Source organism: Hylobates moloch, unplaced genomic scaffold (genome assembly GCF_009828535.3).
Source record: "Hylobates moloch isolate HMO894 unplaced genomic scaffold, HMol_V3 SCAFFOLD_13, whole genome shotgun sequence".
Lineage (NCBI taxonomy): Eukaryota > Metazoa > Chordata > Mammalia > Primates > Hylobatidae > Hylobates > Hylobates moloch.
Genome location: NW_026652288.1, coordinates 58,257,204 through 58,284,572, shown reverse-complemented (window position 1 = coordinate 58,284,572; position 27,369 = coordinate 58,257,204). Strand labels below are relative to the sequence as shown.

Sequence of the window (27,369 nt, the reverse complement as noted above, 5' to 3'; positions counted from 1 at the left end):
ATCACACAAGTAGGCAGTTGTGGAAGTGAGCTTTTTCCATAGCGGAAACACTGCTTCTCTGATGTGTACTCAAACTTTAAATTCCTCAAAGTGCAATTCAGCTCACTTACAGCTGTATTTTTTTTAATGAAAATTACATATAATTTCAAACATATTCCTGTTCCAGACCAGAGCTGCAGAACAGAAAAGTCTGTATCCTTTTCAACACGTTAGTCCATCTCCATTATAAACATCTAAGCTGTGCTGTCACAGTATGAATATACCTGAAAATATACTAGGGATCTTTGCCCTGTATCCCACTTCACTGTTAATGAGCTAGAATAAATAGGAAATATCAGGGCACTGACAATGGTTGTAAAAGAAAGGAAGGGAGGGAGGGAAAAAAAGGAAGGGAGGAAGGAAAAACAGAGTTTAAAATGAAACAAAGTTGAGGCTAAAGTGAATTGGAGGTTATCTACTAGAGCCAGGGAAAGTGAACTGTGAATTAGCTGGACCTGTGCTATTGTTTGTGAAAGAACAGTTCAGGAGGAAACAACAGTCACTGAGTAAGGAAGGGCCTTGAAATGAGCTTCTCTGAGAGTGTAGAAAACACTGCCTAGGGAAATTAACTGATGAGACTCAGGTAGGCTGGCACACTGTATGAAGAAATAAACTGTAATGTTATCTCAGAGAAAGGGAGGGAAAAAGAGTTCAGGATTTGAAGGGTGAGAAAGAAAACCAGTTCAGGGCCGGGTATGGTGGCTCATGCCTATAATCTCAGCACTTTGGGAAGCCGAGGCCAGGAGTTCGAGACCAGCCTATCCAACATGGTGAAACCCTGTCTCTACTAAAAAATATAAAAATTAGCCAGGCATGGTGGCAGGCGCCTGTAATCCCAGCTACTCTGGAGGCTGAGGCAGGACAATCACTTGAACTGGGGAGGCAGAGGTTACAGGGAGCCGAGATTGCGCCATTGTACTCCAGCCTGGGCAACAGAGCAAGATGCTGTCTCAGAAAAAAAAAAAAAAAACAGTTCAGAAAACCTGAATGATGAAATAGCACCTAGGATCATGAATAAGGCTGGTAGGAGTATGAATATGAAGGCAACTGGGACGGACCTACGGAGTCAGTGAGTCAGGGGAATCCAAACAGAAAAGTGCTCTTGGGAGCCTGAATGGAAAGTCTAATCTGGAAACTTGAGTAGTAGACTCAGCTGCTGCCGGTGCTGCTGCTTTTTTTTTTTTGAGACGGAGTCTGGCTTTGTCACCCAGGCTGGAGTGCAGTGGCGCAATCTCGGCTCACTGCAAGCTCCACCTCCCGGGTTCGTGCCATTCTCCTGCCTCAGCCTCCCGAGTAGCTGGGACTACAGGCACCCGCCACGACGCCCGGCTAATTTTTTGTATTTTTAGCAGAGACGGGGTTTCACCATGTTAGGATGGTGTCGGTCTTCTGACCTCGTGATCCACACGCCTCAGCCTCCCAAAGTGCTGGGATTACAAGCGTGAGCCACCGTGCCCGGCCAATTTTTTTTTTTTTGTACTTTTTGTAGAGATGGGGAGTGGGAGGCCTCACTTCGTTGCCCAGGCTGGTCTCGAACTCCTGCCCTCAAGTAATCCTTCCTCCTCAGCCTCAAAAGTCCTGCGATTACAGGCATGAGCCATCGCACCTGACCTCGGCTTCTCTTAAAAAGAGCCCAGCCTAGTATAGGATCAAAGTCAACTGGCTTAATAAGATTGATCAAAATTGCCAAGTGCAAGGGCTAGCGTGGACCCAGGAGCAGAAACAAGAAGAACCTGGAAGAGTACAGTTAACTTGTGAAACCTTTGCCAACCTGATGATAATTGAATAGCACAAAAACAAGAATTTGACATTTCTCTCACTAGTATGTAAATATATCCTTCACTTTCCTTTCTCTGCAAGGTGCACATTAATTGTAGTAAAATGTGCTGCATTGCAGTGAGTAAAGAGAAAGAACAGCAAGAAAAGGTGGGTCAAGCTCCATGCTTCTGTGGATTCTTTGATCCCAGCCCACCCAATCCTCTAACAAGCTTGATTCTCCACTGACAACAGGTCAAACATAACTGAAATGAAAGGCCAGAGAGAAATTGTTCCCCAGGGTTTTCTCTTTTAGGTGCTGTCTCTGAGAACTCATTTAAGAGAGAATAGTGTCAAGTCTAAGCCTGTAGGTAACAAAGAATGAAGTACAAACATCATAAATTCAGAGACTATTGATGTCTGTTCGCAGTACTATTCAGCTGTTTAGCAAAGCTACTCAACAAATAGAACTTAAACTTTTTTTTTTCTTTTTGCAGATGGTGAATACTTTTTGGATTTTTATATAACCTTGGGATGAGTCAATATTTAATAAAAATGTTGACATTCAGAAGATATATGTATCTCTTACAATGTTTTCATTTACTGTAGTAGTGAATCTCATTACAGTTTTAAGAATAAAGAAATACATGCTGAAAGATATACAGTATTTCTAAATCTGATAACCAAGGCATATTTAGCTGCTTTTATGCAAAGGAATATTTTCAGGTCTCAGCTGATTTGCTTCTCTGTTTAGCAAAGTTACAGGAAACTTTTGCCACTATCTAGTTACATGCAAGGAATGTAGATTAATTTGCTGTAATTTCAACTTTAAAACTGTATGTGTCCTTTGCTGCTCAAATTCTCACTAATTGCAATTTAAAATTAAGGAATCAAATGAATTTGGTAACACAGCATCCCTGTTGTACTAACTTGCTATGAAAGATTTCACTCTATGAACCAATGAACTGTACGATGAAGGATATTTTTACATAACAGTCTTGGTAAAACAAGGTGCCTCACTTACAAAATATATTTGGCTGCTAGTAACACAGACTGTAATTAATTGTGGCTTAAATAGAATGGAAGTTATTTTTCTTGAACGTAAGACAATTCTAGAGGGAGGCATGCCAGGTCCAGTAGGGGAGAGTGACAGTCAACAAGGAGGCAGAAGATTCCTTTCTGTCTTTCTTTTCCACTATCCTAATTTGTGGTTTTCATCATTTAGATAGCCTCAGGTCCAAGACAGCTGCTGGAACTCCGGCCATCACACCTTCATTCCAACAGAAAACAGGAGGAGGTGGGGAAGGGAAATAGAAAAGGATAATCCACTATCTAGCCCCTCTTAAGAAGCCTTTCAAGAAGACTCACCCAATAATTTTTCATATCATTGGTTGAAATTTAATCACATGGCCACATCAAGCTGCAAAGGAAGTAGAAATGTGAACTTTTAGCTGAGCACCTTGCCACATCAAATATTAGTTGTTTTGTTAAGGAATAAAAATTATTGTGTAGCAACTGTCTATCTCACCAAAAACTATCATTAAAGCATTACAAACACATATGCACCAATATAATTATCTTAATAAATTACTTTTGAACAGTTCTTTTTCTGGGATTCATTATATTACTATTCCCATTAACATAAAATGTAAGAGTTAACTCCTTCATTGGCACACCCCTAAATAAAGGTCACCCATATTGACCTAGCCTATTCTGAAAAAACATAACAGATACATTGAAGCTTTATGTTAAAGTCTTTGTTATGCAGCAGCACTTAGTGAAAGGGTTAATCTGTTTTGGATCCCAACCAGGAGGCTATGATTTTCAGGCAGCTCCAAAGAGAAGTTTAGGCTGGAAGTGAAGGGGCTTTAACTCTCCCATAATCTCACTGAGCATCCCTGCCCTCTCGCCCTGCTTGTCAATTTGCTATGAATGCCTTTCTTTAATTTATTTAAAAAAATACAGATCTGAACAAAACAAACAAACCCTGCTATGCAAGCTCAGCTCACAGTTCCACTTGCACCATCTTCCCACCAGATTGCAGATTCCAGCCCTAAATTTATCTAATATGGAAAGTCTGGAGTGGCCTGTGTTGCGATTACAGAAATACATAAAGGACATGGAAGGTTGTCCCCGTTTGTGGACTCAGTATGAGATAATATCTCCTGTACATGCTATTTAAACGTCAGGGAAGGTTTTTGGGTGTTAATTAGCATCACTAGCAAAGACAGAGAAACAGAGAAAGAGAGCAAGCAGTATGTTCAAAGTGATTTGCAAATATTCCTATTAGGCATTTAAACCATCCTACCCCACATGACATGTTAGAGATAATGAGAAAGAGATTCAAGATGCTGTTGCTAAGGCACTTTTCCAACCCAGGGTGAAAATCTCACTATAAATAATACATCAAAAAGCTGGTTGCTTTGTGCTTTTCTGCACTTGGATTCCAATATGCATCCTTATCATTATCAACAATTCTTTTGAACCAAAGTTTTCCCTGTTTCTTTCATTAGAAAGTATGTATCATTTATTAATATTACTTCAGTCTAGATTTTACTTGGGGAAGTAATAAAGAAATATCATTTGCTTGAACTATTCCTTAACCCAGACTCTCTGTTCTGTTTTCTCAAGCACCACTGAGTCCAATAGGAATGAAAGAATTTTATCTTATATATTCCATTTCATGAAAAGTTTTAGCAATCTTGTCAGGTGTTTATTGTGAATTGTTGAGGGTTATAATTACATGCATATAATAAAAGTTAATTTCAGCCAAGGTATGTTGCTTAATTCTTGATCCTCATTTTTTATAACCCAAAGGGTTATTTTTCTTATTTAATGCTTTATAAATCTAAGGATGTGTTACATAAAACACAGCAGTTCACAGGGCCCAGTGATATTGTGGTTTTATGAACCTATATAAGAAATCAACTTTGGATTGTTGCTTTTGAGGTTTGGAAATTCAATCTAACTCCACTTGCTCTGTTTTAAATGATCTTTTATTTTGAAACATACTATATTGTAATGTATTGTGTTAGACTTAATTCTAACAAAATATGAAGCCTAACATACATTGAGCATTCATACATGTTAGAGCTTCATAAAGTCATATTTCACTTGATTTTCATGACAACCATGAGACATGGGTATGGCATATAACGAGAGAAAATGGAGACTTAGAGAGGTTAAATAATGTTATTCATGGCCATACAACTTCTATGTGTTTTTAAAAAATTTACAGCAGGGTTTCTTCTCTAGGAAAATCTAATACAAACAGGGCAGCTCTTTATAATTACCTCACCAAGTAAAGAAGAAATGAATCTATCAAAAAGGTTTCAATTCAGAGAAGAAACAAGATGGATGGATGAATGATGTTTTATAGTTTCCTGTGTATATGCACTATACACAAACATGTATACTGCTCACATTAATGTGGCACACATCATAGTCTCTTCTGTCGTAAAAAGACTTTATGGAGGGTGTGATTTTAAAATGTCATTATTTGGCAATTGACCACAGATGATGTAGGTCAGAAGTCCTAAACTACCATTTCATAGGTCAAACCTGACTTGCAGTTATAGTTCTCTTTTTGTTTTGTTTTCCTACATAATTGAAATAGAGATTTTACATAAAATCCCAGTTTCTGACATCACTTGCAAAACGTAAGATTGGTCACCTTGCGCTTGAATTCCCACAGAGCATCAGTCAGTCAGAATTGAACTGAGTAGTAGCAGCTCCTTTTTTTTTTTTCCCTTTGAGACAGGGTCTGTTGCCCAGGCTGGAGTGTAGTGGGGTGATCATGGCTCATTGCAGCCTCTACCTCCTGGGCTCAAGTGATCCTCCTACCTCAGCCTCCTGAGAACTGGGACTACAGGTGTCAGCCATCCCACTTGGCCTAGTAGTAGCTCATTTTAGATGGATCCTGTGCTCCCTCTCATTGCCACGGTCTCCATTTATTAGTTTCATTCATTTATGTTATTTAACTGACCCCATAAGCATTTGTGTTTTGTGACCACCATCTTAGGTTCTAAACATTACCTCTACCAAACTGTGAAAAGTAGGAATTCTACACCTGTTTCCCACACCCAAGATCCATCTCCCCTCCTGTGATAATTGCCTTTCACTCATGGGCAGTGTATATTGCGTAAACCAGCCAGCTTGGCCAAGAATGATTTGACACAAGCCAAGCAGGGTCATTCACATGCTTTCTCTTAGGAATTTTAAACTTGGACATAGAAGAGCTATGTAATCTCTGCATGCAGCTACAACCCTGTCAATTTGGAAAGTGTAGGGTAACCATATTCAGCCATTTTGACTGCACAAGCAGAGAGATCCTATTTGGAGAAAAAGAAGAGAAAAGCAGAGGTGAAAACCAGGTTGTCAAGATCTATAAGATCCTCCAATATCCTCATAATAAACCCTCTTATCTGCATACGTTGTCTTCAAATGGTTTGTTTCTTACAGACACTTGTCTTAGCCTTCAAACCTGCTGACTTCCCAACTCTGTGGTTCAATTTCCAAACCTCTTAAAGTTAAAAAACAAAACCTGATTTTTTTTTGGCCCATCACACAGGATTATGTTGGTACTCAAATAAGTCTATTATATATTATTTGAAAACTGTAAACTACCATACAAATCTAAGGTATTATTCTCATGACAGCTCTGGCAAATGTTCACTAAATGGAGACACAATAGGTGAAGAAAAGTGGGAAAATATTTGTGGCTAGAGCAGAGCAAGGCACCCAAGACCCTTGCAGCTTTTAAGTCAAACTACTGTACTGGCAGTAAATAAGCACTTTCTGGTGGCTGTCAGGGTGGTCCCAACCTAACTAAACATTCCTCTTCTTCAGGACTGAGAATACAGTGGCCTTTCCCAAGCACGAATATGTAAGGATTATATTTTGCTCATCTGTACTTTTGAGCAACGCCAACTTCCTTAAGCAATTTCCCCGAAGCACTAGCATATGAATCAGTCAAAACACCGCAAGTCAACTCTGCAATTTTCTCTCTGCTCAGCAATGTAGTCAAAAACTGGTAAATCAGGGTGAACCATTGTGTCAGGAAGAATTTGGTTAGAATGAAACTCCTCCCTACATTTCTTAAATCCATACAAGTCATAAAACTCAGATTTAGTTTATTCCTGAATATGAGAATATGTCTGAAAAACAGAGCTCAGATGACAGGGAATAGAACATAACCTTGTTTGCTGTGATCCTTGTAAAGAAAAACAATTGCAGGCCTGTTAATCACTCATTAAAAATACATCGTATAGTATTTGAACAGTGATTAACTTGCACTTATATTATTGACCTGAATAAATTATTTGTTCATTAGCAGATTATAATTTTGTGTATGTGTCACTTCAAGGCCCTAAAAATAAGAACTAGCTTCCCACCTAGCAGCAGTAGAGAAGCAGTACCAAAAAAAACCAAAACTCCCCCCCCCCCCAAACTAACATTACCTTTCAGGAAGGAACTACATGTTTGTAAAAGCAGGAAAGGAAAAGATTTTTAAGTAATATCTGCTGCTACCTTACAAATCTGTCCAAGTGAATTTTGAATAATTACTGGATTAAATAATAAACTGCCAACCTAAAGCAGAGCAGGATTTGCAATGGTATAATCGACCACAGAGGGATACTCAAATCAGCTAATCTCTTAGTGGCTCTCTCTTTCTGGAGTGAAGAGAAAGATACACTGAGTCTCTACATGTGTCCAGCTGAAAAGAAAAGTTAACAGTGTAAGATTAACTCAATTTAAAATCGTGGAAAAATTTGATGAAGCAGTCTACATTCTTTCAAAACAATGGATAAAGGAGAAGGCTTTTCTACACTAAACGGTATCGATTATAGGAAGAGTAAACCAAGAAAAATAATGTGCACATTTTTTTTAAGCTGCAAAATGCCTATTTGGTAAAATGATCACTTCCGTTTTTGAGCATCCCTTTGCTGAGGCAGCGAATGGCGGCGTCGGCGGGGTCGTCAGAGAGCAGACGTCGGAGCACTGAGCTGTCTAGATTCTGCGGCATTTCCCCCCGGAAGAAGCGGGAGAGGCGGCGGCAACAGCAGAGGCAGGACCCCAAGCAGAGAGCCTGGATCGCGAGGCCGGGGGCTGGACCGCAGCCCGGCACCCAGGAAGGGCAGCGGGGAGGCGTGGACGCTCGGGCACTCAGTCAACCTCACGGGGCGGGGCGGCCGCGGGTCGCGGGCGGATGACGCGCCGGGGCCGGCGGAGGAGCAGCCACTTCCTGGAGCCGCCGGCCGGGGCCGCTGGCTGCACTCAGCGCTGGAGCCGGGAGCTAGCGGCCGCCGCCATGTCCCACCAGACCGGCATCCAAGGTAACAGCGCCCGGCGCGACCTGCAGGGAAGGGGCTGCCGGGAGAGCCGGGAGAGCCAGGAGGGCTGCAGGATGGGCAGAGCTGGAGTCGGGCCGGGAGCTCCGGAAGTCGGTCTCGCTGGGCGAGCCGGGCCTCGGCGCCTCTCCGCGCTCCTGCTTCCCGGGCGCTGCCGGCCTGCGTCCTCCTACAGCCCGGTCCCTGCTGCCGCCACGTTGTAGATTGACCCGAAATTCGGGGGAGCGAAGGAAATTGGCTTTCGAGGCGGCCTGGTTGAAGGGGGCGTGCCTTCCACCGTCCCCGACAGTGGCCCAACTTTCCCCCTTTTGGTCACGTAGGGAAGAGCTGGGACAGTGGAGGCGACTGGGGCTTCCCTACGCTGTCGAGAGCCAGGCGAGTTTTCCTTTTCATAGTCCAAAGGAAAATATTACAGGACTTTGATTACAAAAAGAAACATGCCAGAATCTTTCTCACATCAGTAGGGGTGCTTCCCAAAACTCTCCCGCATTTTCTCCCCAAATAGGAAAGTGAGAGTTATGTTCTGAGAAATCTCGAGTGTAGCGTGTGTTTTGATCTTTTTCCTAGATACTCCCCAAGGGAAACTGATCTGTATGGTTGCCTGTAATGCGTGCAGACAGTTCAATGTGCAGTTATGTCTGACCTCCATTATTTCCTGGTTTGAAATTGGGCAGCCTGCAGGTGCTAACCTCATCAAGAGTCAAACAATATATCCCCGGGTTACTCGCGATCACTTAACGAGTTCTAGTGTAAACTCAAGCTCTTACTGTTAATAGTGAGTCTTTCTCCCAGATGAACACTTAATTGTATGTTTTATTCGTAAAGATTTTTGACACCACCGCACACATCCCCCTGCACGCACGCAGAAGCAAAATAGTCTCAAATCTAAAAACGTTGTTTTATTTATCCGCATTAATTTCGATATATAAATATGTAGTTATTGACTCTCATGCTTGAGCCTTACAGCAAGCACTACCTACTTACATAGTGGTGCTTGCTGCTAATAGACAACACAGGAACGAAATTAGAACGAAATTGAAGCTTTAATAGGAGCACAGGGGTTAGTTATTAAATACATATTTATTCAATGAGTTTAATCTAGCTTTTGAGAAATGCAAGTTAGAAAAATATAACCAGAATTAAGATTGAATGCATTTTATTGTCTTTTTCTTTAAACAAGTTAGGATATTTGATATTTACTGTTGTTTTTAACGAGAAAATACAGAAAGTGAATTGATGAAGGAGTGTCTGTCTGTCATAAGCTTGAAACTGAATTAGAGAATGAAAGCAGGTTTTCAATATTTTTCAAAAGAGCAAGAAAAGTTTTTCAAAATTGTAATTTGCTCATTATTGGGTTTGAGTAACTTCAGTATATTCACCCCAGTGTTATTTCTGCACAGAATTATGTAGCTAAAACAGATTAGAATTATTAACATACTTTTAAAATGCTAATATTTGTATTTCTTAATTGTATACAGTCTTCATTATTTTATGCGGTAAAGTTTTATAATACTGATAATAAGGATGCTACATGCTCCAGATTTTTTCTTTGTATTCTAATTTTTCCAGTATAGATGGGAAAGTATTTATATGTAAGTATAAAAAGTTTACTTTCTTTATCTTTTTCCACAGCAAGTGAAGATGTTAAAGAGATCTTTGCCAGAGCCAGAAATGGAAAGTACAGACTTCTGAAAATATCTATTGAAAATGGTTAGTTAAATATTTTAAAATATTTTCTGTTCCTGGATTAGTGGCTGTTGTATTTTTAAACTTACTGTGTGTTGTCAGTGATTTGAACTATTAACTAATGTGAAGCAAGTTCAAATCTTACCTTAACGGTAACTTGGATTCCTCATATTTTGTGCAGGTCCCTATGGGCCCCTGATTTCATTCTGAATTATGTGACTATCAGGCAAACAGAAAGATGTTTTTTGATGTGACTTCTTCCTCTTTTACTTTTTGTGTCTTAGTTTCTGCACCACAGTCCATTTCTAATGTCAGTGCTTCCATCTCTGGAATGGAAATCACTAAACAGGTGATTATCAAAAAAAAAAAAAAAAAAAAAATAGTTACTTGTGAAATTATTCAATAAAGTTTGTTTTTAAATATAAACAAAGGATTTCAAACTCCCATTTTCTCCATTTGATTGCAACCTTTGCTACAGAAATGATCATTACCCTTTCTTGTTTTGGGAAAGTTCTGAGAATATAACAAACTACAAATTGATTCTTTAAAAATAATTCTGTAAACAGGGAATCTGGTTGAGTGGGAGAATCTTTTAAATCAGGCAGATTTGAATTTGAACAATTACTGTTATAGCTACTCAGTCACAACTGAATATATTAAAATATTCCGGCGGCCTAATTTCTTAAATATCTGAAAATATTTTGCTTTGGAAAATTAACTTGTTCTTTCACAAACTGGAAGCAAATCTAATTTGTTTTCTATTTTCTGCTTATGTAAAAAATACCAGAATAGTGTGTAAAATATGCATTTGTTTACATATAACATTCAATAGGAATATATGTATATTGTAAAACAGCATATTTTAAAAATACTGAGCTAAAGTTTTTAATGCCATCCCTTCCTAAGTGACTAGTTAGAGAACTAAAATGGAAAAGTTAATCTAACTAGCATCTCTACAGAAGGAAAATGGCACTACTTCCTAAATTATTATTTTCTGGTTTTACTTTTTTGTTTTGTGAAAATTTTTAAATAAGGAAAATTCCAAAGGCTAAATTGTATCACAAATACCTATATCTCCCCTTTATTAATAACTGCTAACATTTTATCATATTTACTTCAAGCATTTTAGAAAATTCAGTGTTTTTCTGGTATAAGAGCATCCCCTTTAAACAATTTTGCTTCTGACCTCCTTCCCCTGGGGAAACTACAATTAGGAGTTCTGATACTTGTGCACTCTGTTTTTATGTGTATCCCTAAATAGCATATAGTGCTCTTTGATTTACATAAACTGCATGATACCATCTTACACTACCTTTCCTTTTTCTGAAAATGTTACATTTGCAATTAGTTTTGATAGCTCAATAATTCATTTTAAATCTGAACAGAATGTTATATGACTATGCCACACATTATTTTTCCTTTCTCTTATTGAGGAACATTGAGGCTATTTCCAGTCTTCACCGTTACTGTATAGTGCTGCAGTGAACACCTTTGTATTTATGTATAAGAGATTCTGTATGCATAGTAGATTCACAATTTTACTTGATTCTGCTGAATAGCATTTCAAAGTGGCTATACCAGTGTATGCATCTAGGCAAATGTTTAAATCTGTAGCATTATGGCCAAATAAATAGGAGTTAAACATGGTTTTATTTAATATTTCTTACTGTACAATTCAATGTTAATGTCAGAAATTATACTTTTGAATGGTAGTTTAAATATATTTTATTGATAAGCACAGACATTTTGGAAAATAGAAATGTAACCACCCATTATTTGACCATTCAATTCAACTGTCATGATCATTTTTATATGTTTCTTTCTTAGGTTGTGTATATTTTAGAAATTTTAACCATGTTCATAAAAAGTTAACAGTTTTTATAATACTCTATGTCATAATTACTTTCTATGTTGCCACATTTTTCTTTTCAACTTTTTGATGTGAATAATAGTAACTGGGAAATGACTATATATTTATTTTTCTAGTCTTCATCACACTACCACTTGGTATTTCAAACCATTTACCTATCTTTCTAAAAATAATTTTTCATAGAGCAACTTGTGATTGGATCATATAGTCAGCCTTCAGATTCCTGGGATAAAGATTATGATTCCTTTGTTTTACCCCTGTTGGAGGACAAACAACCATGCTATATATTATTCAGGTTAGATTCTCAGAATGCCCAGGGATATGAATGGATATTCATTGCATGGTCTCCAGATCATTCTCATGTAAGTAACTTTTTTATAGTTTGTTTAACATTAAATGCTAGAAAGATGTTTTTGGAATTTCTAGGTCAAATAAAGGTTAAAAAGCAATAATTATTTCCCATAGAAGGGAATGATCATGAGGAAAATCCTTGGATTGATAACAGAGAATCAGGAATAATGTGCTCAGATTCGAGAGTTTTGCCCTTGAAATCAAAATAATTATTACAGGCCGGGCATGGTGGCTCATGCCTGTAATCTCAGCACTTTGGGAGGCCGAGGCGGTCGGATCATGAGGTCAGGAGATCGAGACCACAGTGAAACCCTGTCTCTACTAAAAATACAAAAAAAAAATTAGCTGGGCGTGGTGGCGGGCACCTGTAGTCCCAGCTACTCGGGAGGCTGAGGCAGGAGAATGGCGTGAACCCGGGAGGCGGAGCTTGCGGTGAGCAGAGATGGCGCCACTGCACTCCAGCCTGGGCAACAGAGCGAGACTCTGTCTCAAAAAAAAAAATAATTATTATTATTATTATTACTGATTTAAGATTTAAAAATTTGTGGCAATGGCAATTTTTTCTTTTTTTTTTAAGGCAGAATCTCACTCTGTTGCCCAGACCGGCCTGCAGTAGTGCAATCTCGGCTCACTGCAACCCCTGCCTCCCAGGCTCAAGTGATCTTCCCGCCTCAGCCTCTTGAGTAGCTGGGATTACAGGCATGTGCCACCACGCCCAGCTAATTTTTATATTTTTAGTAGAGATGGGGTTTCACTGTGTTGCCCAGGCTGGTCTCAAACTGGTAGCCTTAAGTGATCCACCCACCTCGGCCTCCTAAAGTACTGGGATTACAGGCGTGAGCCACTGTGTCCAACCTAATTTGTGGTAATTTTAAAATGACTCCATGGGTCTCTGAAAAATGAAGGAAACTGCCTGGCCCTGAGAGTAATAATTGTAATAAATCTGAGAACTAATTGAACATAATATTAAATTTTGTTAGTATTATCATACATTAATCGCTGCCATTCAAGTGATAGGCCTGCATACAAGCAAGTATTTTAGGAAAGCTGGTAGTAGATTGACTATATAGAACAATAGACAGAATTAATATATGAATATGGCCCAATATTTAAAAAATTAATTTGAATTTTTATTAAAAAATAATTATTTTTAAAGTTATCTAGATATTGTTCTCAAAAGAGCATCCCATTCCTCTTTAATTCCCCATGTTCTATCTGAAAGAAATACTGGATTTGACCATGCAGGATTATGAAATTATTTGTTAATTGGTAGTTATCTTTAGTAGCTTTCCATAGATACTAGTTGACTCTTTAATTTTTTTTTCCATCTTTGTGGCCCTCCTAGAATGGTATGTGCCATTGGTAAGCCGTGAATTTTGATTCTTAACAACTGAATTCGTAATCTTTGATACAGCTTTGAGAAGAATGTCACTATCAAAGTTACTTCATTTCAGTTTTCCTCATATTTCAATTTTTTATTCTTGAACTTATGAGTTTGAAAAATGAAGAATTTAAACAATTTATATTTTTTTCAACTTTAAAATATGGCCAGGCACGGTGGCTCACGCCCGTAATCCCTAAACCTTGGGAAGCCGAGGCAAGTGGATCACCAGAGGTCAGGAGTTTGAGACCAGCTTGACCAACATGGTGAAAGCCCGTCTGTACTAAAAATAGAAAAAAATTATCCGGGTATGGTGGCGCACACCTATAATCCCAGCTACTCGGGAAGCTGAGGCAGGAGAATCACTTGAACCTGGGAGGCGGAGGTTGCAATGAGCTGAGATCGTGCCATTACACTCCAACCTGGGCAACAAGAGCAAATCTGCGTCTCAAAAAAACAAAAAAAGTGGCATTGTAAATTGAAGTCTATCTTAATAGCCATTGATGGTTTAGATGCCCATGTTAATGATGGTTATTTGTACACATGTATTTTAGCTATTATAGTGGGTGGACTTCAGCTCAGTTTTGTTTTTAATGTGATTCAGGGTATTCAGAATGTGCTTGCTTTTGTAATGTTATGTTTTCGTCTATAAACTAAGTAAACTTTCACAACTGAATAGGTTCGTCAAAAAATGTTGTATGCAGCAACAAGAGCAACTCTGAAGAAGGAATTTGGAGGTGGCCACATTAAAGATGAAGTATTTGGAACAGTAAAGGTATTATATTTTTATGTGGATTCTATATGTTGCAATTAAAATGATTAAAGAAGAACTCCTAGGTAATGGGTAATTGATATGAATTCAGATGGATAATCTGAAAACATGAGAATAAGAGAAATACTGTATTTCATATGATATTAAAGTTAGCTGTAATGAATATGTAACTTTGAGTTTATTCATTTGTATCTATTTGACATTGACAATAAGTGGTACTGAAACATACTGATTCTTCTAAAGTATATGGTAAATATATGTATTTACACATATATACACAAATTGAAACACTGAAATATATTTTTGAACTTTTTTGTTTGTTTAGAGCTTTTCTGATTCAGAAAGTCATGTAATCTAGTGGATAGAGCACAAGACTAGATGGGAATATATTGCTTCTTCACCATTAATTGTGAAGTGGGCCGGTTTCTCAATTTCATGAATCTCAGTCTTCTAAACCACAAAATTTTGATGATAGGTAGACCTCTTTGTAGTATTTTTTTCTTTTGACATGAAAACTATAATAATTTTCCATGAATAATTACAAAGAAATTATATAAAGCATTATAACATAGTATTCAGAATCTGAATATGTTGATTATTGGATAATCATTGGGCAGTTTTCTCCAGAAGGTTAATTACAGTTGTCCTATAGACTTACAGGATGACCAGGTTCAGTATTTCACTTTGCCAGTATGAAACTCATACAAAATATTTAGTAATTATAAAACTTCATATCAAATGAACAGTGGGTACTCCCTTTAAAAAGTTTTGAAACTTAAAATTGAGGATTAAAGAAAAGTAAAAAGATATTAAAATTCATAATGCTAATTATTTTCATTTAAAATCTCTTCTGTTAATGATTTTGTTTTTCCTAAAATAACTTCACTGTCGTTTTACTTCTAGAGAATTACTGATTATAGTCTATTCTGTACTTACAGGAAGATGTATCATTACATGGATATAAAAAATACTTGCTGTCACAATCTTCCCCTGCCCCACTGACTGCAGCTGAGGAAGAATTACGACAGATTAAAATCAATGAGGTAAGTTACAACTTCAAAGTCTTTGCAAGATTTTAAGTGTTTGAAAATACTGTATTTTTAATTAATAGATGTGGGAGGATAACTAGAGATTAAAGAAGTTAGGTAGCTTAGGTTAATTCCGTTTAGTTTAGAGATAAGGCTATGTGCTTAATGTTTTTTTCAGAAAAAAAAGTTAAAATGAATATTAAACTTTATATGCATTTTATAAATAGCTTTTCCTATAATCTTCCTGTCAGAATAGTAAATCTTCCTTTTGAAGTACAACTGTTGTGAACTTTGTACTTTGAATACTATATAGAGAAAAAGTGTGTGTTACCCATTTAGTGCAAAGAATGTATCTAATAAGGTTGCCTGAAGCAGATTGTTGTTTTGTTGGCTTTCTAGAGAGTCTACAAATTAACTTCTATAAACTCTACTTGAATAGAGATATATATGGAAGATTATTATTTGAGTACCTGTTGAGCATATTAGAGTCAATAAATTTCAGCCATATTATTTTGTAGTTTATCATTATTTTTAATGTGTTTTCTACAGCCATTCTAACATTTGGAATAACTACTGTATTTCTACTTGGACTTTACAGAAAAGAACAAGTGGCTGAAACCACTATTCATTAGCCAAAACCACTGTTCATTAGCCTGAGTTACAGACAGTAGGAATCAGTCTAGAGAATGGTTGAATATCATTTAATATTAAACTGGTAGCAAGGATCTGTCATATTAATTCATATTTGAGTAGGGCTTTTTATGTGATTTTTTTTTTTTTTTACAAGTTTGATAGTTTGTTTTATTCCTTGCAATCAGAGCCCAGAGGATCATATTGGGGTATGCATTTGCATATGTTCTATGATGTTTTCATTAACCAATATCATTTATGCTGTAGAATCTCCATTCATTTTTTTTTAAAGTAAAATTTCTATTGGACTTTCTGTTGCAACACTGCAAATGAGACTCTCCACTAGCTATCATTTATCAAGCATAAAAATCTTAAACATGTGCATTGAATGCTTTCTTATCTTTCTCCTCTTCCAGTACATGCACACCATGTTCTTAGTAAAGAAATCTCTTAAGTCTGGAACTTCTGCAGTAGTATAACTTGTTGAGCTGTGTTGTCTTTGTACACTGTTTGTACTCCTTTCAATTCAATGCATGGTGTTTGTGTTGCATTTTCTGTCCAACAGAACAAAGTAAAGTTCTATACATATTGTATGTAGATTGTTGTTTATAAATTCTATCAAGTAAAATTTTATAATCAGTGGTGTAATCTGATGACACTCTAAAGAAATTGTGCCAAACCAAACATAAAAACAAACCCCCCCAAACCCCACTAACTTTGTACACTCATTCAAATGTTCACTTCCAACATTGTCGTAAAGATGTGTCATGCACTCTGCATGTTGACAAAATGCTAGCAGGACCGTAAACAAATGTGAAAAATAATTTTAATTATAGGTCGGGCTAGGGTTGAATGATACTATTTTATAGAGGTTGGGTTTTCTTATTTTTGCCATAGGATATTGCTAACTGCTAAACTTGTAAATTAAATCTGTCATACTTAGGTACAGACTGACGTGGGTGTGGACACTAAGCATCAAACACTACAAGGAGTAGCATTTCCCATTTCTCGAGAAGCCTTTCAGGCTTTGGAAAAATTGAATAACAGACAGCTCAACTATGTGCAGTTGGTAAGAGATGTATAATGATTATTAAGTGGCTGCTCGTTTTGGTAGTTTATGGCTCATATAGGGTTTTTTATTAATGGATTTTACATTTTAAATAGCTTTCTGATTTCTAAAATTCATTTTGTAAATGTTCGTTGTGAAAAAGACAAACAGTCCAGAACTAAGTTCCTCCTTTATCTCTTAGTCTTTTTATTATATGTTTTAACTTATATCTGGTTTTAATGAACATATTTTGTTTCTTATTGGCAGGAAATAGATATAAAAAATGAAATTATAATTTTGGCCAACACAACAAATACAGAACTGAAAGATTTGCCAAAGAGGATTCCCAAGGATTCAGCTCGTTACCATTTCTTTCTGTATAAACATTCCCATGAAGGAGACTATTTAGAGTCCATAGGTATATGATACATTGTTTTTAACACGTTACTTTCAGTTTGTTTATTGGTATATCAGCTCTATAGTCTTACTTATTTCTTGCCCAGAGGGCTTAGCCGTAGTTTTATGAAGTTTCTGTACTTGTTTTTATGAAGTTTATGTATGTAGTTTTATGAAGTTTATGTATTGATATGCTAATTATATCTGTTATTATTTGAACTTACAGTTTTTATTTATTCAATGCCTGGATACACATGCAGTATAAGGGAGCGGATGCTGTATTCTAGCTGCAAGAGCCCTCTGCTAGAAATTGTAGAAAGACAACTACAAATGGATGTAATTAGAAAGGTAGCCCACCTATTTTAAAATCTTCAGTTTTTGCTAAATTTTTCTTTTCATTTCTATGTAGTTTATGATGTGCTATGATTTATAAATGAAAATATTTATTTCTCTTGTTATCATCCTAAATCCTTAGGATCTCCTCTAAGGGCCTAGGGACTACCTATCATGATTCCCATCTCTATATATATCTGTAATTTCTAGTAAGCCACATGTGGCTGTTTAACTTTAAATAAGATTTAAAGTTCTGTTTCTTAATTCCACTAGCCTCATGTCAGATGCTCATTAGCTAAATGTGGCTACTGGCTACCGTATTGGTTAGTGCAGAATTTATAGGACATTTCCATCAGTGCAAAAAGTCCTGTTGGACAGTGCTGCCAGAGCTACATACTTGTGATTATTTCTACTCCATATTAATAAGGAATTACAGTCTCCATTATGACTGAATTATGGGATGGTTGGGAGTCTTTCCAGTTTGGGGGAAGGAAGGAATAAGCATAAACATTTGAATTTGGGAACTAAGCTACCAATTTTCTTAAATTAATTTTCTTAAGTACAGATAAGGCATGGGGAAAGATATATATTCTTGAGCCCTTAAACTCATAAAAATACAGGTCCTTAAAAACTACCAGTGTTTTTAAGTTCTGAACCCTTCATGCTTTTTAAGCTCCTAAGAATCAATCACTTTATCATGGGTAGCACCTTCTATAGCAGGGATCAGCTGACTTTTTCTACAGAGGACCAAATAGTAAGTAAAGGCTTTGCCAAGCCACGTATAATCTCTGTTATATATTCCTACTGTTGTTTAACAACCCTTAAAAAATGTAAAACAATCTTATCTTGGGCAAGATTTGGCCTTTGGGCCATGGTTTGTTTACCTCTCTTGTAGAGGGCTTTCAAGTGACCAAGTGATGAAGGGGCCATGAGTAAATGTTCCTTGAATAAATAGTAAATCGCAGCAACTTGAGAATATAGTGGTGGCTTCTACTTTTAAACATTATTTAAACTGGAGCACTAAGAAAGAACCAAGAAGGAAGTAAATGTAGCTGATTATATATTCAAGTAACTCATTTAGCCCCTTTCCCCAAAAGAAGAAAGTGAAACTGTTTACATATGGTCCTTGATTCTGCCTTACTGGAATGGGTATTATTTGTGAGCTCATATACCTGAAAACCAGCTTGTTGCTTGTATTAGGTTTTGAATGTTGTGCTTCTCATTTTATCTTTTACAGATCGAGATAGACGATGGGGATGAGTTGACTGCAGACTTCCTTTATGAAGAAGTACATCCCAAGCAGCATGCACACAAGCAAAGTTTTGCAAAACCAAAAGGTCCTGCAGGAAAAAGAGGAATTCGAAGACTAATTAGGGGCCCAGCGGAAACTGAAGCTACTACTGATTAAAGTCATCACATTAAACATTGCAATACTAGTTTTTTAAAAGTCCAGCTTTTAGTACAGGAGAACTGAAATCATTCCATGTTGATACAAAGTAGGGAAAAAAATTGTACTTTTTGGAAAATAGCACTTTTCACTTCTGTGTGTTTTTAAAATTAATGTTATGGAAGACTCATGATTTCTATTTTTGAGTTAAAGCTAGAAAAGGGTTCAACACAATGTTTAATTTTGTCACACTGTTTTCATAGTGTTGATTCCACACTTCAAATACTTCTTAAAATTTTATACAGTTGGGCCAGTTCTAGAAAGTCTGATGTCTCAAAGGGTAAACTTACTACTTTCTTGTGGGACAGAAAGACCTTAAAATATTCATATTACTTAATGAATATGTTAAGGACCAGGCTAGAGTATTTTCTAAGCTGGAAACTTAGTGTGCCTCGGAAAAGGCCGCAAGTTGCTTACTCCGAGTAGCTGTGCTAATTGTGTCAGACTGTAGGATCATGTCTGCAACTTTTAGAAATAGTGCTTTATATTGCAGCAGTTTTTTATATTTGACTTTTTTTAATAGCATTAAAATTGCAGATCAGCTCACTTTGAAACTTTAAGGGTACCAGATATTTTCTATACTGCAGGCTTTCTGATGACATTGAAAGACTTTAAATAGCCTTAGTAAATTATCTTTCCAATGCTCTGTGAGGCCAAACATTTATGTTCAGATTGAAATTTAAATTAATATCATTCAAAAGGAAACAAAAAATGTTGAGTTTTAAAACTCAGGATTGACTTTTTTTCTCCAAAACCATACATTTGTAGGCAAATTGTGTTCTTTATCACTTCCGAGCAAATACTCAGATTTAAAATTAAAGTCCTGCTACTTAACAGGCTAACACAGATAAACACCTTAATAATCTCAGTTAATACTGTATTTCAAAACACATTTAACTGTTTTCTAATGCTTTGCATTATCAGTTACAACCTAGAGAGATTTTGAGCCTCATATTTCTTTGATACTTGAAACAGAGGGAGCTAGAACACTTAATGTTTAATCTGTTAAACCTGCTGCAAGAGCCATAACTTTGAGGCATTTTCTAAATGAACTGTGGGGATCCAGGATTTGTAATTTCGTGATCTAAACTTTATGCTGCGTAAATCACTTATTGGAAATGCACATTTCATAGTGTGAAGCACTCATTTCTAAACCTTATTATCTAAGGTAACATATGCACCTTTCAGAAATTTGTGTTCGAGTAAGTAAAGCATATTAGAATAATTATGGGTTGACAGATTTTTAAAATAGAATTTAGAGTATTTGTGTGGGGTTTTGTTTGTTTACAAATAATCAGACTATAATATTTAAACATGCAAAATAACTGACAATAATGTTGCACTTGTTTACTAAAGATATAAGTTGTTCCATGGGTGTACACGTAGACAGACACACATACACCCAAATTATTGCATTAAGAATCCTGGAGCTGTGTTGCAGACCATAGCTGAAGCTGTTATTTTCAGTCAGGAAGACTACCTGTCATGAAGATGTAAAATAGAAGTGAATGTTTTTCTGTACCATCTATGTGCAATTATACTCTAAATTCCACTACACTACATTAAAGTAAATGGACATTCCAGAATATAGATGTGATTATAGTCTTAAACTAATTATTATTAAACCAATGATTGCTGAAAATCAGTGATGCATTTGTTATAGAGTATAACTCATCGTTTACAGTATGTTTTAGTTGGCATTATCATACCTAGATGGTGAATAACATATTCCCAGTAAATTTATATAGCAGTGAAAAATTACATGCCTTCTGGTGGACATTTTATAAGTGCATTTTATATCACAATAAAAATTTTCTCTCTTTAAGTTGTGTACTGTTGGTTTTTCTACTATAGTTTTTTTAAATGTTTGTGTAATTTTGCATAATTCAGTACCTGGTGTTAGGTTAGAAATCCCATTCATTTATTTGTTAATTAGTCTGCATAAGTCCAAAAAGGATTTTAAGTAGCTTTAAACCTAGGCAAGAATAATTGTGACTATAGAGTGCTTAGATTAAGAATTTGCCACTGTTGTAGCAATAATAAAAATGCCATGAGTTATTCATTTTCTGTAACAGAAGCACCCCAGTACCGATTTACTTGACACAACTCTTTCAGACTTGCCATTGTATTCATTCATCTGAAAAATGTTGAATGCACTCCTGTGTGCAATTTGGTTTCAAATCCTTTTTATTAGAGATGTGACAAAATGGATGTCTTTGGTAGCAGTTTTACAAAAGATGCTGAAATAGCTTTAGAAAGGCTCATCGTTGGGCCAGGCGTGGTAGCTCACGCCTGTAATCCCGGCGGATCACGAGGTCAGGAGATCGAGACCATCCTGGCTAACACAGTGAAACCCCATCTCTACTAAAAATACAAAAACTTAGCCGGGTGTGGTGGCGGGCGCCTGTAGTCCCAGCTACAGGCTGGGCAGGAGAATGGCGTGAACCCGGGAGGCGGAGCTTGCAGTGAGCCGAGATTGCACCACTGCACTCCAGCCTGGGTGACCCAGCGAGACGGTCTCAAAAAACAAAAGGCTCATTGTTAAAACTTTTAAACATTTAAGCTAAGGCATTTCCACTCAGAACTAAAATAATGTGCCTGAGGTACGTACTGTAAACAGTTTGGTGTATATCCTTTCACATTTTCTTTGCAAATAGAGCCATACATTTAAGGATGGAATTTTTGTTGTTTAGATGGAGTCTTGCTCTGTCACAGGCTGGAGCGCAGTGGCACAATCTTGGCTCACTGCAACCTCCACCTCCCAGGTTCAAGTGATTCTCCTGCCTCAGCCTCGCGAGTAGCTAGGACTACAGGTGTGCGCCACCATGCCCAGCTAATTTTTGTATTTCTAGTAGAGATGGGGTTTCACCATGTTGGCCAGGATGGTCTTGATCTCTTGACCTCATGATCCACCCACCTCGGCCTCCCAAAGTGTGGGGATTACAGGTGTGAGCCACTGCACCTGGCCTGGAATGTTCTTTTTTAAATAAAATACTAATTCTGGGCTTCATACTAGATTTTGACCCAGTAGGTGGGTCCAGGAATCAAATAGTTCTACAAATGATTCATGGCTAGCCATGACTGGGAACAGTTTACCTTAAATCATATAAATTGTAGCTCTCCCCCACCCCAATTCAGCCAATAAACTAAGTTTTACACTGTACTAGTTATGATAGTGGCACTATCTCATAGAAGAAAGTTTAGGTCTCACTGTTGCCCAGTAGCTTCTACATGATTTGCCTGTGGCTCTCTACCTTCCTTGATCAGTCTGCTTCAGTTCACTGACAACTCTCTGTTCCTCTAGTAGACCAAGCACAGCCTCAAGAGCACCGAATGTGTTCCCCACACTGGATCACTCTAACCCGGTATCTACATGCCTTCCTCACTTACAGGTCTCTGCTCAAGTGTCAGTGTCATCTCCTTAGAGAGGTCTCCCCTAATTTCCCAATCTGATTGTACTCCTTGTTCCTCTCACCTTAATCCTGCTTTATTCCTCCTCGTGGCTCTTAGGTAGGTATTCTATATCTGTGCATATATTGTCTCTTCCACTAAAATACAAGTTCAATGGGGGCAAGAAGCTTAGTTTCATTCACTGCTACATCCTTAGCACCTAGAAGTTTCTATGACATAGTGGGCATTTTTCAATTTGTTGAATGAATAAATGAATTTACCTTTCCTTGAAGAACAGCTGTGAAAGGAGCACATGCCAGCAGTGGTAGGTCACCAGAGGTTCTAGCCTCCATCATTTTATTTCTGGCCACAGGAAAACTCACCAGCACTGGCAAAATCTCTTGCCCTGCGAAAGCCATGGGTTCCACCACACAAAATGCCAGTACTGACCCATTCCTGAGCATCAAGTGCCTTCCAGTAGGGATCCTCATTCAGCTGATTCTGTGCTCCGAAAAGACTGAGACCAGCCTCTACTCAACTGTCAGTGCTGCTGCACTACCACCCTCATTTGCTAGGATTCAGCCAGGCTGTAGTTTCTTAGTGAACTCTGGATGGTTAATGGGAAAGAGGCAAGCCATGAACAGGGGTTAGATTGCATTTCTTAGTTTTCTTTTTTTTTTTTTTTTTTCCCACAACTAACATTTTATTATTATTATTATTATTATACTTTAAGTTCTAGGGTACATGTGTACAATGTGCACGTCTGTTACATAGGTATACATGTGCCATGTTGGTTTGCTGCACCCATCAACTTGTCAATTACGTTAGGTATTTCTCCTAATGCTATCCCTCCCCCAGCCCCCCACATCCTGACAGGCCCTGGTGTGTGCTGTTCCCCGCCCTGGGTCCAAGTGTTCTCATTGTTCAGTTCCCACCTATGAGTGAGAACATGTGGTGTTTGGTTTTCTATCCTTGTGATAGTTTACTGAGAATGATGGTTTCCAGCTGCATCCATGTCCCTGCAAAGGACATGCACTCATCTTTTTTATGGCTGCATAGTATTCCATGGTGTATATGTGCCACATTTTCTTAATCCAGTCTATCATTGATGGAATTTGGATTGGTTCCAAGCATTTCTTAGTTTTCTAATTACCAAGCTGTATTTATAATAAGACAAGCTGGGCCAGCCATATCCTTGTGTGTGTGTGTTTCTGACTGCCACTTAATGGCTACATGACTAAATAATGATTTAGTCATACTAATGCATAACAAACTGTGTGATTTTCAATGTGATTTCATGGTAGCTTATACTTGTAATCTTCACACTAATGAATAACAAACCATACCATACTAATGCATAACAAACTAGCCCCCAGATGTGATTTTCATGGTAGCTTATACCTGTAATCTCACACTTTGGGAAGCTGAGGCAGGAGAATTGCTTGAATCCAAGAGTTCAAGACCAGCCTCAGCAACATAGTGAGATCTTGTCTCTACAAAAAACTAAAAAAAAAAAAAAAAATTAGCTGGGCATGGTAGCACGCACCTGTGCTCCAAGCTACTCAAGGGGCTGAGGCAGGAGGATCACTTGAGCCTGAGAGATCAAGGCGGCAGTAAGCCATGATCACACCGCTGCACTCCAGCATGAGTGACCAAATGAGACTCTACAAAAAAAAAAAAAAAAAAAAGTTGTTTAAAACAACAGCCATCCTGCCTCACAAATCTACAGTTGGCTGACCTCTCATGTCTCACGTATGTTTGTGATCAGCTGGCAGGTGGGCTGATTAAGGATGACCTCATCTGAGATGCCTTGTCTCTGTTTTGCATGGTCTGTCATCAGCAGCACGTTAGCCTTGGCTTGTTCTCATGTCAGTGGCATGGTTCCAAATGAGAGAAGTAGTGCATTAGTGCTTTTGAGGCCTGTGCTTGGAACTGACCATCACTTTTTCTATAAGCAAGTTACAAGGCCAGCGCAGATTTAATGGTTGAGGAAATAGACTTTACTTCCTGAAGGGAAAAATTGCAAAGCCATATTGCAAAAGGCATCAAATATAATGAGTGGAGAATTGCAGTCTAATACAATGAACAAGGGAAAAAAGTTATTTAATCATTGGGGGTCTCAAAATTTCCTCAAGAAGTAAAAGAATAGAATCTATATTGTAGATTTATCAAATCAGATCATGCTTCTAAAACTCTTAGCACAATGTTTGGCACAATAACTTTCAACACAACAGAGAAAATGATTATGATTAATATGATGCACAGACATAGTGTTAGTGGTAAAGATTGCAAACTGATGCCAGATGCTAATTTCTGCCATGCAACTTATTAGCTATATAACCTTGGGTAATTTCCTTATCTGTAAAATGTGAATATTATTACCAAATTCATAGGATTGTTATAAAAATTAAAGCACTTCAAACAGTATTCATAAGTGTTTAATAAAAACAGTCTATAACTTAAAAATTACAAATTTATATATTGTTAGCCCATTTTGCATCACTATAAAGGAATAACTGAGGCTGGGTAATTTATAAAGAAAAAAGGTTTGTTTTGGCTTACGGTTCTGCAGGCCGTACTAGCATGGCACCAATATTTGCCTGCCCTTTGATGAAGGCCCCAGGAAGGTTACAATCACAATGGAAGGCAAAGAGGGAGCAGACTCTTTTAAGCCACCAGATCTCACATGAACTGAGTGAGAACTCACTCATCACCAGTGGCTCTAAGCCATTCATGAGGGATCCGCCACCATGACCCAAACACTTCCCATCAGGTCCCACCTCCACCTCCAACACTGGGGATTACATTTAAACATGAAATTTGAAGGAGACAAACATCCAAACAATGTCATTCTACCCCCAGCGCCCCCAAATCTCATGTCTTTCTTACATTGCAAAATATAATCATCCCTTCCCAATAGACCCTCAAAGTCTTAACTCATTCTAGCATCACTCAAAAGTCCAAAGTCTCATTTGAGACTCAAGGTAAGTTCCTGCCACCTATGAGCCTCTGAAATAAAATATGTTATTTACTTGCAAGATACGGTTGGTGGTACAGGCAATGAGTAAAACATTTTTGTCCCCAAAGGGAGAAGTTGGCTAAAGTAAGGGGCAACAAGCTCCAGGAAAGTCTGAAACCCAGGGGGGAAGACATTAAACTTTAAATCCTGGCATTTTGGGAGGCCGAGGTGGGTGGATCACGGGGTCAGGAGATAGAGACCATCCTGGCTAACATGGTGAAACCCTGTCTCTACTAAAAATACAAAAAATTAGCCGGGCACGGTGGCGGGCGACTGTAGTCCCAGCTACTCAGGAAACTGAGGTAGGAGAATGGCGTGAACCCGGGAGGCGGAGCTTGCAGTGAGCCGAGATCATGCCACTGCACTCCAGCCTGGGCGACAGAGCAAGACTCCGTCTCAAAAAAAAAAAAAAGCCCCAACATATTTCTTGATTCCATGTCCCGCATCCTGGCACACTGGTGCAAGGGGTGGGTCCTCGAGGCCTTGGGCAGCTCCACTCCTGTGGCTTTGCAGGGTGCGTGGCTTCCCTCATGGCTGAAGTTGAGTGCAAGCTCAGAGTGCAAGCTGCTGGTGGCTCTACCATTCTCAAGTCTGAAGGGTTGCAGCACCCTTCCCATAGCTCTACTAGGCAGTGCTCTGCTGGGGTCTCTGTGTTGGGGCTCCAACCCCACATTTCAGTATATACACTATAAGCCTCCCACTGTACATGCTCTATATAATTTCCACATACCCCTCAAATGTGGGCAGAACCTGTAAATATCATGGGAAATCATCATGGGAAAAACATCATGGGAAAGTATCTGTATTTTTTTTTTTTTTATTATACTTTAAGTTTTAGGGTACATGTGCACAATGTGCAGGTTTGTTACATATGTATCCATGTGCCATGTTGGTGTGCTGCACCCATTAACTAGTCATTTACATTAGGTGTATCTCCTAATGCTCTCTCTCCCCCCTCCCCCCACCCCACAACAGTCCCCGGAGTGTGATGTTCCCCTTCCTGTGTCCATGTGTTCTCATTGCTCAATTCCCACCTATGAGTGAGAACATGCGGTGTTTGGTTTTTTGTCCTTGTGATAGTTTACTGAGAATGATGATTTCCAGTTTCATCCATGTCCCTACAAAGGACATGAACTCATCATTTTTTATGGCTGCATAGTATTCCATGGTGTATATGTGCCACATTTTCTTAATCCAGTCTATCGTTGTTGGACATTTGGGTTTGTTCCAAGTCTTTGCTATTGTGAATAGTGCTGCAATAAACATACGTGTGCATGTGTCTTTATAGCAGCATGATTTATAATCCTTTGGGTATATACCCATAATGGGATGGCTGGGTCAAATGGTATTTCTAGTTCTAGATCCCTGAGGAATTGCCCCACTGACTTCCACAATGGTTGAACTAGTTTACAGTCCCAACAACAGTGTAAAAGTGTTCCTATTTTTCCACATCCTCTCTAGCACCTGTTGTTTCCTGACTTTTTAATGATGGCCATTCTAACTGGTGTGAGATGGTATCTCACTGTGGTTTTGATTTGCATTTCTCTGATGGCCAGTGATGATGAGCATTTTTTCATGTGTTTTTTGGCTGCATAAATGTCTTCTTTTGAGAAGTGTCTGTTCATGTCCTTCTCCCACTTTTTGATGGGGTTGTTCTTTTTTTCTTGTAAATTATTTGAGTTCATTGTAGATTCTGGATATTAGCCCTTTGTCAGATGAGTAGGTTGTGAAAATTTTCTCCCATTTTGTAGGTTGCCTGTTCACTCTGATGGTAGTTTCTTTTGCTGTGCAGAAGCTCTTGAGTTTAATTAGATCCCATTTGTCAATTTTGGCTTTTGTTGCCATTGCTTTTGATGTTTTAGACATGAAGTCCT

The 27,369-nt window shown here is 38.0% G+C and overlaps 1 protein-coding gene across 2 annotated transcripts; it reads left to right on the top strand.

Moving 5' to 3' along the window:
• The first annotated feature begins 8,002 nt into the window (after window positions 1-8,002).
• TWF1 (twinfilin actin binding protein 1) lies at window positions 8,003-20,919 on the top strand. Of its 2 annotated transcripts, XM_032173765.2 has the most exons (10): window positions 8,016-8,129; window positions 9,777-9,854; window positions 11,884-12,062; window positions 14,112-14,207; window positions 15,143-15,247; window positions 16,051-16,071; window positions 16,806-16,931; window positions 17,178-17,328; window positions 17,533-17,654; window positions 18,877-20,919. In XM_032173765.2, exons 1-10 carry the CDS (start codon window positions 8,105-8,107, stop codon window positions 19,045-19,047), a joined length of 1,074 nt encoding a protein of 357 aa, XP_032029656.2. In that variant the 5' UTR covers window positions 8,016-8,104; the 3' UTR covers window positions 19,048-20,919. The 2 variants fall into 2 exon arrangements, with proteins under 2 accessions (XP_032029657.1, XP_032029656.2); XM_032173766.2 differs by lacking the exon at window positions 16,051-16,071 and having other exon boundaries at window positions 8,003-8,129.
• The last annotated feature ends 6,450 nt before the right edge of the window (window positions 20,920-27,369 follow it).